The sequence below is a fragment of the Chiloscyllium punctatum genome, chromosome 40, assembly GCF_047496795.1.
Source record: "Chiloscyllium punctatum isolate Juve2018m chromosome 40, sChiPun1.3, whole genome shotgun sequence".
NCBI classification, from domain to species: Eukaryota; Metazoa; Chordata; class Chondrichthyes; order Orectolobiformes; family Hemiscylliidae; genus Chiloscyllium; species Chiloscyllium punctatum.
In genome coordinates, this window is record NC_092778.1 from 16037525 (window position 1) to 16050210 (window position 12686).

The following is a 12686-nucleotide window of genomic DNA, read 5'->3' on the forward strand; positions in this document are numbered from 1 at the left end:
GCCACATTTGGAGGGAGGAGAGTGAGGAGCGTTCTGTGGCACCTTCTGTAAAAGTATTTAATGGAGTAAAGAAATGACTGCAAGGCCATTCCTCTGGCAGTAGAATTCCTCCACAGGCTGGCAGGTGGCTACAAGTGCAGCTCACCAATGGCTGCAGTTCCTGTGGGAATCACATAGCCTCGTGGATTCCCCAGACCTGCCAGTCACAAGATGCCACCTTTGAGGGGAACTCATTTGCCACCAGAAAAACTGTGGCAAAGTGTCCAACTAAACCGCAATAGACACTTTGTTCTGTAAATCATGTCACCGCTCGGTTCGTGCTTATTCAGCATTGCGTGACCTGTGGAACCATTGGTTTGACATGTACTTCTCTGAAATTCGTCACTGAATCCATCATCTTTCTGAAAATGGGAAGAATCCGCCCATTCAATCTGGTAATTTTATATCAAAAACAATTCCACTTCTAATCCTAGAGCATCCTTGGTTAAATTGTGGGTGCACAGGATCACAATATGCGAGGCATTGTATTTTCCACCCATAAAGCAATGTGCCTGGTATTCAGTTATACTGAAATCAATGGAACTGAGTACTGGCAAGGTGTAAGCCGATAACTAATGCATTGCCATATCTTCATTGTTCTCATCCTCATCCATATCCATCTCTTTGGATTCACTTGTAACTCCTAACGGCTAAAGAAAAACTAATTTGAGCTATTATACTTTTGACATACCTTCACCAACTTGAATGATGTGCGATGGAGATTCTTTTTGAAAACTTTAAACAAATATCTGGATTTAATTTACGAAAGATGAGCAAGCGAATAACTCATCAGTAATTTTGTTTTTCTATGTTTAGACAGTGCTTTATAGATTTCAGAGTCACACCCATTTTACTTTTCTTTACAAAAATACTATTTGGCCAATGCATTCTGAGTTTTGTATCTGTTTTAATAAAACTAAATATGAAAATAAATTCACCTTGAAGACCAGGGTGACCTTTTCTTTTTAAAAAAAGCCATGCTTAGGACTGTTAATGTGAATAATGCAACTCAAAATGCATGAGGAACAGATACATTGATGGATTGGAGGGGGTTCAGATTAAAGAAGCAGAAGACTTCACAGTAACTGGTAAAGGGGGCAGAGAGAGAGGGAACCGGCTCAAGGACTTGAGACATGGAAGGAGAGAGAAAGAGAATTGAAGGAAAAGGACATCTGAAAAGTTGAGGTGCACCTCTTGGGGAGGTGTGAAAGAGAAAAGCAGAATACAGATATGATACAGGATAAGGGAGATTCAGAGAATGAAATTGGAAGAAGAGAAATTATCCCCTGAAATGAGTACTGGCACTGTTTAGATTTAAATGCTTCTTGCCCCATTATCTCTGCTGGAGTTTGTGTGTCTATTGCACTTTGGTAACTAAATATTGATAAACCAGCACAGCATCTCTGTATTTTTGACACAGTAGGGGTAGGTATGCATTTTTTTCTTGGAGTCTGCTTCCAGATATGCATATAGCCGAATAATTCTGTGTTGTGTTTTACAGGTCCTGGATAGTATTAACCCAAGAAATTTGGCTGATGTGCTGAGCACGCCTGGGTTCATTGACAGCAGTGTGATTCTAGTCAGGGTGTTGATCCACTTCCAATCCGTCGATAAATTAGTGATACTTATTGATCAATTTTTCAAAAACATCCAAGACGTGAGTTGCAAATGTTACTTCTACTTTTGAGATCGTAGGATGTAATGCAGATAAACTGTAGTGGCTCTACCAAAATTGAGTCCACTACATCAGAACAATGTGCCTGATGTCTAAGTGTCGAATTGACCAGGAGTGTAAGCAAGTGGATCTGTTACCTGCACACGAGTAAATGGAAGATTTTGCAGGGCGCAAGTGTTTGGAAATTTGCCTTTCTCTAACTGTTTCAGATCCGCAACTCCCTCACTTTTTTTCTAATTAATGCACTGTTTTAACTCTTTTCCATAATGACCCCATAATTATAATGGCTATGATATACCACATGAATGATAATCACATCCACAGCCACATTCAGAGAGGAAAACTCAATGACAGTGCGTGGTGATTTTCAGATTTGGGAGACATTGCAATTATTTTTTGAGGAGTGAAGTGACCTGTACAAGTTGGACAGTTGCATCTGAACAGGAATGGGATCAATATCCTCGCGAGGAGGTTTGCTAGTGCTGTTGGGCAATTTTAAACTAGTTCAGCAAAAAGATATGATCCTAGCAAGTAACTGATAGAGGTGAGAAACTGAGTTGGAATTAGAAGGTGGAGGAAATGTAAACTAGATCAGAAAGAGGTGAGTTTAGCAAGGCTGAATGGAATTTGTTTGAATGCGAGGAGACTGAAAACGAAGGCAGACAAGCTGAAAGCACAGATAGGTAAGTGGGAATATGATATTATAGCTATGATTGAGACTTGGCTCTCAACACTTCTGGTTGTAGAGTATTGGGACAAGATAGATAGAGGAATAGAAAAGGAGTGGTTGGGAGTGGGGAAATGAGGCAATATTAATCAAGGAATCAACAACAGCAGGGAGAAGGAGTGATATCTTGGAAGAATCACCAAATGAGGCCATATGGGTGGAAACAAAAATTATAGAGGATCAAATTTTAGTTAAATTTCAGAGTAAAGTAAGAATAATGAGGCAGCAATAGTAGGGAATTTTAACCACTGACCTATTTACTGGGGTAATTGCAGTGTGCAAAGTAGGAAGGGAACAATATTCTAAGATTGCATCCTAGAGAACATTTTCCGACAGTATTTAGCTGGCCAAAAAAATGACAAGGCAGTTCTGGTCCTAATAGACATCAGGAGGTGAGTCTGGACATGTTGAAGATTTAACAATATGGCAGCCAATTTGGAGAAAGTGACCATAACTGAATTAAGTATAAGATACTCATGAAAAAGAATAAGGATAGGCAGGAAATGAAAGTTCTAAATTGGGGCAAAGGCAAATTTTATTAAGATGAGACACAATTTGGCCCAAGTGGACTGGGAGCAGCAAATTACTTGAGGTGCTAGAATCTGTACTGAAAACAAAAAATGCTGGAGATCATAATGGGTCAGGCAGCATCCATAGAGAAAAAAACAAGCTAACGTTTTGAGTCTAGATGACTCTTCATCAGAGCTGAAGGGAAGCTCTGATGAAAAGTAATCTAGACTCAAAACTTTAGCTTGCGCCCTCTCCATGGAAACTGACTGACCTGCAGTGATTAGCTTAGTTACAGTGTGGAAACAGGCCCTTTGGCCCAACAAGTCCACACCGACCCGCCAAAGCGCAAACCACCCAGACCCATTCCCCTACATTTACCTCTTCACCTAACACCATGGGCAATTTAGCATGGCCAATTCACCTAACCTGCACATTTTTGGACTGTGGGAGGAAACCAGAGCACCCGGAGGAAACCCACGCAGACACGGGGAGAATGTGCAAACTCCACACAGTCAGTCACCTGAGGCGGGAATTGAACCCAGGTGTCTGGCGCTGTGAGGCAGCAGTGCTAACCACTGTGCCATCGTGCCACCCATGATGTCAGTTTAGAAACCACAACACCGTGATAGCCAGGAATCGAACCCGGGTCAACTGCTTGGAAGGCAGCTATGCTCACCACTATACCACCATCCCCCTGCTAGCAAATCCCCAGCATTTTTTTGTTTTCAGGACTGGGAGTAGCTACTTGCAGATGCAACTGTGTCAGAGCAGTGGGAGGCAATCAAGAAGGAAATAGTGAAAGAACAGGGCAATTGCTTTTCCTGGAAAGACAAAAAGGGTGGGATAAAGGCCAGAGAACGCAGGATGTCAAGGTATATAAATGTTAAGATGAAGCAAGAAAGAGACTCTTGTGTCAAATAAGGGGTCTCAATAGGACAGAGTGCTGGGAGGAATATAAAAAAGTGCTGGGGGGAATTTAGGAAAGCAAAGAGATGCATGAAGAAGCATTGGTAGGTAGAATAAAGAAAACACAAAGGGATTTTAAAAATATATGAAGAATAAGACACCAGTGAAGAAATGAGTAAGGCCTGTTGGGCTATCTGTGTGTGAACCTGAAGGTGGTGGGCACAGTCTTCAATGAGTACATTGCGTTGGTGGAAAAAAATGACATAGGTGCAGACATATGAGTGAATGATTGTGAACTATGAGAAGCAATTAAAATAGAGGGAAAACGGAGATAGTAGCAGATCCTGGCAGCATTTGCAAATCCTCTCTGGCCACAGGTATGGTGCCAGAAGACTAGAAGACTGATAACATGGTCATTTTATTAAAAGTGGGATGAAGAGATAGACCAGGAAATTGCAGTCAGTCTAACCTCAGTGATGGGGATGTTATTAGGAGTGTTCTGTCCCTCAGAATTCTATCTGTGCTTAGCGAGACATAGGTTAATCAAGGATAGTCAGCATGAATTTGTTAAGGGAGGGTCGTGTTTGAAAAGCCTGATTGACTTTTCTTTTTGATGAGGCAACTAGAAATATATTGGAATGATGTGATTGCACTATAGAGGGTGCAGATGAGATTGATACTACCTGGGCTTGGAGGGTCTGAGCTGCAAGGAAAGAATGGCTCGGCTGGGGTTGCTTTCTTTTGAAGGAGGAGATAGAATGAGATAGAAGAGTACAAGAATATCAGAGGCATACATAAGATAGATGTGAAGGCATCTTTTCCATCAGTACAGATGTCAATAATCAAAGGACATAAATTTCAAGTGAAAGAAGAGAAGAGTTGTAGAAATCTTTATTTATCCAGAATGCGAGTCTAGAGCTTACTATCTGAAGGGGTGGTTGAGTCATAAACTCTTGTAACAGTTTGGCAGTGGTTAGATCTTCACTTGTCTTGCCGTAGGATCCAGGGCTAAGAGCTGTAAACTGTGCAGTGTCATCAGAAACAAAAATGTAAATTGCTCAGCAGGCCTGGCAACTTCTGTGGAGAGAAATCAGAGTTAATGTTTTGGGTTCAATGATCTTTCCTCAGAATTCCATCAATTCCTAATATCCAGCATGCACAATTCTTTCTGTTTTTATGTAATATAGTCAGATCCTTGTTGACCAGCATGGACACCATGGGCTAAGTGGCCTCTTAGGATTGATTCCCTACAGTATGGAAACAGACCATTTGGCCCAACATGCTCACACCGATCCTTCGAAGAGTAAGCCACCCAGACCTATTTCTGACTGACTAATGCACCTAACACTATGGGCGATTTCTCATGGCTAATTCACCTGATCTGCACATCTTTGGATTGTGGGAGGAAACCAGAGCACACAGAGGTAACCCACGCACACAGAGGGAGAATGTGCAAACTCCACACAGGCAGTCTTTCTGGTGGTAATCAAACCCAGGTCCCTGGTGCTGTGAGGCAGCAGTGCTAACCACTGAGCCATGTTGGAAACTCTGTGGAGAGGAGATGGGATGTATAGTAATGGCCATCATTATAACTGGCGCATAAAATACCGGAAGATAACTTAAATCCTTCCAAAGTCTTTTCCTAGTTGTGACTAATGTTCAGAATTATTTCTGGTTTAAGTTAACTGATTTTCATGAATAAGTCTGATAATTTGAAAGGCAATATATGGCATGATGAGAGAATTTGTTTTACCTAAGTCTTTTTAAAAAAAGTCTTGTTTTGTTTTTCAGAGTGAATATTTTGATGATGTGGTAGAAGAGTTACAGAAAGAGTTTTACCGAAGCATGTCTGGAGTCAGTGATATAGATGTGGACGTATGGCTCAATAACACGTTGATTCCATCCCTGCCATTAATCACAAAGACTGTTTTGGCTTCCAATGACAGCCGGAGATTCCCATGTCCTCTCTTCAAACGAATGTAAGTACAATTTAATGCATCTTCAACTGAAATGCTTACAATTTCATGTAACTCCATGCATGATTCAGTAACCATTGAGCTAAACACCTCTGTAATTCACTTCTGTCCAATGAGAACACGCATCACATGGAACTGGAGCATATATGTAATATGTAAGGGTCCACAGCACTGTTGCAACCATCTTGATTTGTTTCCATTTTTTCTTTTCTCTTCACTTCCAAACATATATTGTGAGAAACATCTCTGGGTGATCACACAGTCTCCGTAATGATGAGCTGTAGTCTTAGATGCACCCTCTAATAAGTATTGCTGAGGGAATCTTTTTAAGCTTTTCTCATTCTCATAAACAAATATTAGGAATAAGAAGACTATAATGCCAGTAGCTGTCCTCTTTTATCCCAGTCTGAGATGATCAAATTTCCTCTCTTGGAGTGGAGCCATATCTGCCTTTTAAATGAGGACTGCTTAATGTCCAGACACTGTAGCACTCTGAATCAGATGGACAGTTTTAGTATGGATGGCTTTTGCCAAGTAACTGCATCTCTCTTCCCTCCCTCTCCCCTTCCCCATAGATTGTAGGAAATGAGAGGAGTAAACTGGAAGACCCCCAAGGTTAATTTTGAAACAAAAACAGGGAATACTGGAGATATTAGCAGATTCGGCAGGATCTGTGGACAGCAAAACTCAGAGTTAGTGTTTTGAGTCCGGCATGGTGCTTTTTGCAGCTTTGGAAGAAGCCGAGAAAGAGGCTATTCAGCCTGCTGTTTCCATGCTAGCTCTTGGCAAGAGCAAATCAGCCCATGTCATTCCCACACAGAGTTGTTTTCTTGGTCTATATTTTTTTTTGTTGCCAAAGTGCAACAGCACTTGCAACCCCCCTCCACCTCCCCCTTCCCCTTCCCCCAAGAGAATGTTTGGCTCTGATTCTGTAGAGGTGTAACCCCTCTGGTCTTTATAGTCCCTATACATTAGAATTAGTCCAAACACCTTGTGAGTCAATTGCTTTCCTACCTGCACTAGCTGTCAGGCCATGTATCTCTTGTTCTAGTTGATGCTCACTGTCAAGTGACGCTGGGCTGTAATGTGGAAGTTAAAGTAAAGGTCACTTAAAGTTGCCATAATCTTCCCAGACCTTGGGCTGCTGTCTAATGAGAGAGAGTTGACTGGTAGTGATTTAACCTGCAGCTCACCATACCTCAAGTGAGGGAGAGGTTTTAGAAAAATAGGGGAGATCAAATTATGGTATGCAAGATGATAAAAGATGTGTATAAAATAGACATGGAGTGGATGCTTTCTTTTGTGAAGCATTCTAGGACATGAGGTCTTAGGATAAGGGGCAGCAAATTTATACCAGAGTTGGGGAGAAAATACTTCTCCCAAAGGGTTGTGAACCTGTGGAATTCGTTACCCCAAAGTGCTGGGACAGTGAATAAACTTAAAAGAGAGTTAGACAGATTTTTCATTGGTAAAGGGTTGAAGGGATATGTACAGAAGGCTGGAAAAAGGGATGAGGAGCATATCAGCCATCATTGAACAGCAGAGCAGACTCAATAGGTTAATTCTGCTCCTATATCTTATAAGGTTGAGGAAGAGAGCCCTTCAGGGTGACTTCAACTGGTGCTAGAATTGAACCCTTGATGTTGCTATCATTCTGTGTTACAAACCAGCTGTCCAGCCAACTGAGCTAACCACCCATCCTCCAATGTGGAGCTTGCTACCATTTAAGGAGCTGTTTGTTCGTCACTTTCCTACTCCTCCAGCATCTGCTTATCCCTGTTTCTACCTGTGTAGAAAACTGATATAATTCATTACCTCTGGTTGTTCAAACTCATTCCTCAAAAAGCTCCAAAGCCATTTGACAACAACATTAGCCTCACACTAAAGAAGCAATCTTTCATTCCTCAAACATTATTCATGTCCATGGGACATAAAAGCACATCATTGTTTCCCCAACTATTGAACCCAATGTCATTGGCTGCTTTGCCAATTTTCATCCTGCCCCTATATATAGCTGAACCCCCCACTCAATCTGGCCACAGTGCTCTAATGAATCATTATCCTCACAAGTATTATTTGCTTGGCTCTGTTTGTTTGCCTCTTGACCCCTTTCTGCACATTTTTAAGTATAAGGTGACCATCTCCAGAAGATATTATGGAAGGTATTAATTATGAAAGGATATTATATTGTATGGGGAAGAATGTATGATGTCCATTCTTCTGATGGACTGATAGCGTCACACTTTTTTGTTGCTGGAAAGTGGTTTCCATCGGCAACCCTGCAATTATTGCCCCAACTCATTTATTCAGAGATAGCGTAATATGGCCATAGAGCTGTACAGCATGGAAACACACCCTTTGGTCCAACTTGTCCACGCTGACCAGATATCCTAAATTAATCTAATCCCATTTGCCAGCATTCGGCCCACATTCCTCTCAACCCTTCCTGTTCATGTACCCATCCAGATGCCTTTTAAATATTATAACTGTACCAGCCTCCACCACTTCCTCTGGCAGCTCACTCCATACATGCACCACACTCTTTGAAAAAGTTACCCCTGATGTCCTTTTAAGTCTTTTCCCACTCACCTTAAACCTATACCGTCTAGTTTTGGAATTCCCTACCCTATGGAAAAGACCTTAACTCTTCACCCTCTCCATGCCCCTCATGATTTTATAAACTTCTCTAAGGTCACCCCTCAGCCTCCAACACTCCAGGGAAAATAATCCCAGCCTATTCAGCCTCTCCCTATAGCTCAAACCGTCCAATCCTGACAACATCCTTGCAAATGTTTTCTGAACTCTTTCAAGTTTCACAACAGCCTTCCTATGGCAGGGAGACCAGAATTTAATGCATTATTCCAAAATTGGCCTAACCAATGTCCTATAAAGCTGTAACATGATCTCCCAACTCTTATTCTCAATGAATGACCAATAAAAACATTAATATACTAATGGGGAGATTTGCTAGAGATATTCAGGAGGATTTAAACTAGTAAGGTTGCAGAGAGGGACCCAGGGAGATAGTGAGAAAAGAGAACTACCTGAGATTGGTGCAGTTGGGAAAAGGAGCAAGTCAAACAGTCAAGGTAGGCAGAAACAAACCAGAGAACGAGGTAGGACTGATAAATTAAACTGCATTTATTTCAGTGCAAAATTCCTAACAGGTAAGACAGATGAACTCAGGGTGTGGTTAGGAATATGGGACTGGGATATTATAGCAATTATAGAGACATGACAGAGACAGGGATATTTATTCCCAATTCCTCTGCCTCCGCCGTGTCTGCGCCCAGGAGGACCAGTTCCACCATAGAACACATCAGATGGCCACCTCCTTTAACGACACAATTTCCCCTCCCACGTGCTTGAAGATGCCCTCCAATGCATCTCATCCACTTCCCGCACCTACACCCTTGAACCCAACCCCTCCAACCGCAACAAAGACACAACACCCTGGTCCTCACCTTTCACCCTAACAACCTCCATCCATCATCCTCCTCTATTTCTGCCACCGACAAATGGCCCCCACCACCAGAGATATATTTCCCTCCCCACCCTTTCTGGAAAGGCCATTCCCTCATCAGACCCCCAACAACCCACCCTCCCCTCCTGGCACCTTCCCCCGCAGGAATTGCAAAACCTGCACACATGTCTCCCCCTTCACCTCCGTCCAATGCCCCAAAGGAATCTTCCACATCCATCAAAGCTTCATCTGCACTTCTACACGTCATTTACCGTATCTGTTGCTCCTGATGCGGTCACCTCTACATTGCAGAGACAGGATGCCTTCTCGCAGAGCATTTTAGGGAACACCTCCAGGACATCTGCACCAATCAACCCCAATGCCCCAAGGCCAAACACTTCAACTCCCCCTCCCACTCTGCTGAGGACATGCAGCTCCTGAGCCTCCTCCATCACCACTCCCTTACCACCTGATGCTTGGAGGAAGAATGCCTCATCTTCCATCTTGGGATTCTCCAACCCCATGGCATCAATGTGGATTTCACCAGTTTCCACATTTTCCCTCCCCCACTTTATCTCAGTTCCAAACATCCAGCTCAGCACTGTCCTCATGACCTGTCCTACCTGCCCATCTTGCTTCCCATCTATCTGCTCCAACCTCCCCTTCAATCTATCACCATTGCCCCACCTCCATCCACCTATCACACTCTAATCTACCTCTCCCCAGCCCCACCCCCCTCCCATTTATCTCTCCACCCTGGATACTCCCAGCCTCATTCCTGATGAAGGGCTTTTGCACAAAACGCAATTTTCCTGCTCCTCAGATGCTGCTTGACCTGCTGTGCTTTTCCACACTCCCGACTCTAATCTCCAGCAATTGCAGTCCTCACTTTCGCCTCAGGGATATTCAGGACTGGCAGCTTAATGTTCCAGGGTATAGATTCTACAGGAAGGATAGAAAAGGGGGCAAGAGAGGAGGGAGAGTGGTGTTTTTGATCAGGGAAAACATTACAGCTGTACCTAGGCAGGATATTCTGGGGAGTACGTCCAGGGAAGTTATTTGGGTGGAACCGAGAAATAAGAATAGTCAGTGGGAAGTTGAGAAACAAATTTGTAAGGAGATCTCAGTTATCTGTAAGAATAGTAGGGTGGTAATGCTGTGGGATTTTAACTTTCCAGGAAAGAAGATAAACCTTGGGCAATACAGTCACTGTGTTGCTGGGTCTCTCATAATGCTTTTAAGTAGGGACTTCATGTTTACCAGCTGTTTGATTGTGCATGCAGAGGAGCTAAAAACGACCTTACCCTTTATATGAATTCTCACCCTGAATATTTTAAACTATTTGAGTTCATTTCAAATTAACAGGTTGATAGAATGTGAAATAGTTTACAGGACTTTCACACAAGTCTATAGCCTTTTTTAAAAGAATTATAATTTGAATAAATTTCACCCTCCTTTGTGAAGATGATATCATTAATTCTGGATATCTGTAGATCTGAAATGTTCCTTTTTCTTCTGTACAGAGTTGATTTACTGAGCTATTTCAAAGATCGTCTGAAAATCAGGGATCAACAGGCTGTATATAAAAACTTATTAACCTACCATAAAGGTAATGAAATAAAATTTGATCTTTTATATAAACATAGCTGTTCCTGTTCAGTGATTTAATCATCTTGTGGTTTGATTAATAGGTGAATTTTCATATCTATGATGTCCTTGTTAATACTTTTCTAATCTCAGAATAATTCAATCTTATTTTGATCCAGTTTTGCTTCAAAAGATTTTTTGTTTACATGCCTGCAATTTCAAACCTATTTTTAGAAACTAAAGGACATTACGAGATATTCTCTTGTGCTCATACTACCAGCATCTCTAAAGAGAGGAGTATATGCTTCTTACAAGGCTGGGTTTTGCCATTTGAGTCTTAAACTGGCTCCTATCAGTGCAGGGTAGATTTACTCCTTTAACAACTTAAACCAAAAGTCTAGAGCAAAGCTTAACTTGTAGCATTTTCAATCCTGTTTTGACCAATGAAGATATTAAAGGTAAAAGATGTGTTGAATGAGGTTAGACCACTTGCCTCCAACAAATATTGTTCAAATTAAAGTTTATTTGGACTTTAATGTTTTTGTTAAAAATCTGCATGCTCAACTAATGGTGAATGTTTTGATATGAGGTGGAATATGCCTTTCATGAGAGGAGATCTGTCAGCCGTATCTGATCTGGTCTATTGATCGTTTTGGTCCTACCTTATGTAGTTGACTTTATCCCAGATTTTCGCCACAACAGAGAAGGGGATTGCAGAGGCAGCTGGCCACATTAAGTCAACAGTTGCCTCCATAGAAATTGGATTTTGGCACCCCTTTAGATGAAACTTGAAATTTGTACAATAGAGCAAGTCTGAAGTTTGTGGTTTTTTGTTTTGGATGTACAGTTAAGAGCTATTTGGAGAGCTATGATGCCCTTTTAGGTCTGGTCTTGGGACACCTTTGAGGATGGTCACATATTCTTTTAGGGAAGTAAGGGACTGTGTGCAATTGTTGAAAGAAGGCATAAGTGTACTTGAAAAGTGTATAAACTCATTACAGTCAAGCTCATAGTTGACAGACTCATCAAAATCAGATGTCAACACTGTCAGAAGGAGCTGTCAAAGGGAGATGCGTAAAGCATCAACCCACATAAAAGGCCTAACCATTGTTTTTCTGAAAAAGTAATGACTGCAGTGTTTAGAAAGGGTCTGTTAACCTAAGCTTGCCAGTTTCCATCATTGGATTACAGTTGCATGACTGATTCCGCAACCGTCTGCTATGAGTTCTTAAGTCGCCTGTCCCAATATTTTATCCAGGCCGATACCCCAGGCCAATCACAGGTCTGGACTGCCTTTTTAAAGGTCAGTTTCAAGGAGCTGGGAATCCTTCTGTCTCTGCGCATCCAACTGCGACCCAAAATCTGGGTCTCTAAATTTCCTGAATACAAGGGAGGTGATGGCCTAGTGGTACTATCGTTAGACTACTAATTCAGAGACTCAGGTAATGTTCTGGGGACTTGGTTTCAAATCCCGCCACAGCAGATGGTGGAATTTGAATTAAGAGTCTAATGCATGAATTCATTGTCAATTATCGGTAAAAACCCATCTGGTTCACTAATGTCCTTCAGGGACAGAAACTGACATCCTTACCTGGTCTGGCCTAATGTGACTCTGAACCTACAGTAGTGTGGTTGACTCTTAACTGCCCTCTGGGCAATTAGGGATAGGCAATAAATGCTGGCCTAGCCAGCAACACCTCATCCTGTGGAAAAAAGTTGAAGGTAATTAATTGATATATAATGCCTTATTCCTATGTATATTCAAAAACATCAAGCCACATCTAGGAACCAACTCGATGGAAA

At 41.9% G+C, this 12686-nt stretch overlaps 1 protein-coding gene and 1 non-coding gene across 2 annotated transcripts in view; one reads left to right on the plus strand and one right to left on the minus strand.

Annotated features, from left to right (window-relative positions):
- LOC140464383 (uncharacterized) overlaps positions 1-12686 on the plus strand; it is a 486266-nt gene that overhangs the window by 183539 nt on the left and 290041 nt on the right. The window contains exons 74-76 of the mRNA XM_072559375.1: positions 1541-1696; positions 5649-5836; positions 10820-10905. Of these exons, the coding sequence (XP_072415476.1) occupies positions 1541-1696; positions 5649-5836; positions 10820-10905 (430 nt within the window). The remainder of the gene's footprint in view (positions 1-1540; positions 1697-5648; positions 5837-10819; positions 10906-12686) is intronic.
- trnag-ucc (transfer RNA glycine (anticodon UCC)) lies at positions 3573-3644 on the minus strand. The gene has a single exon. It is a non-coding gene; the product is annotated as a tRNA-Gly (tRNA).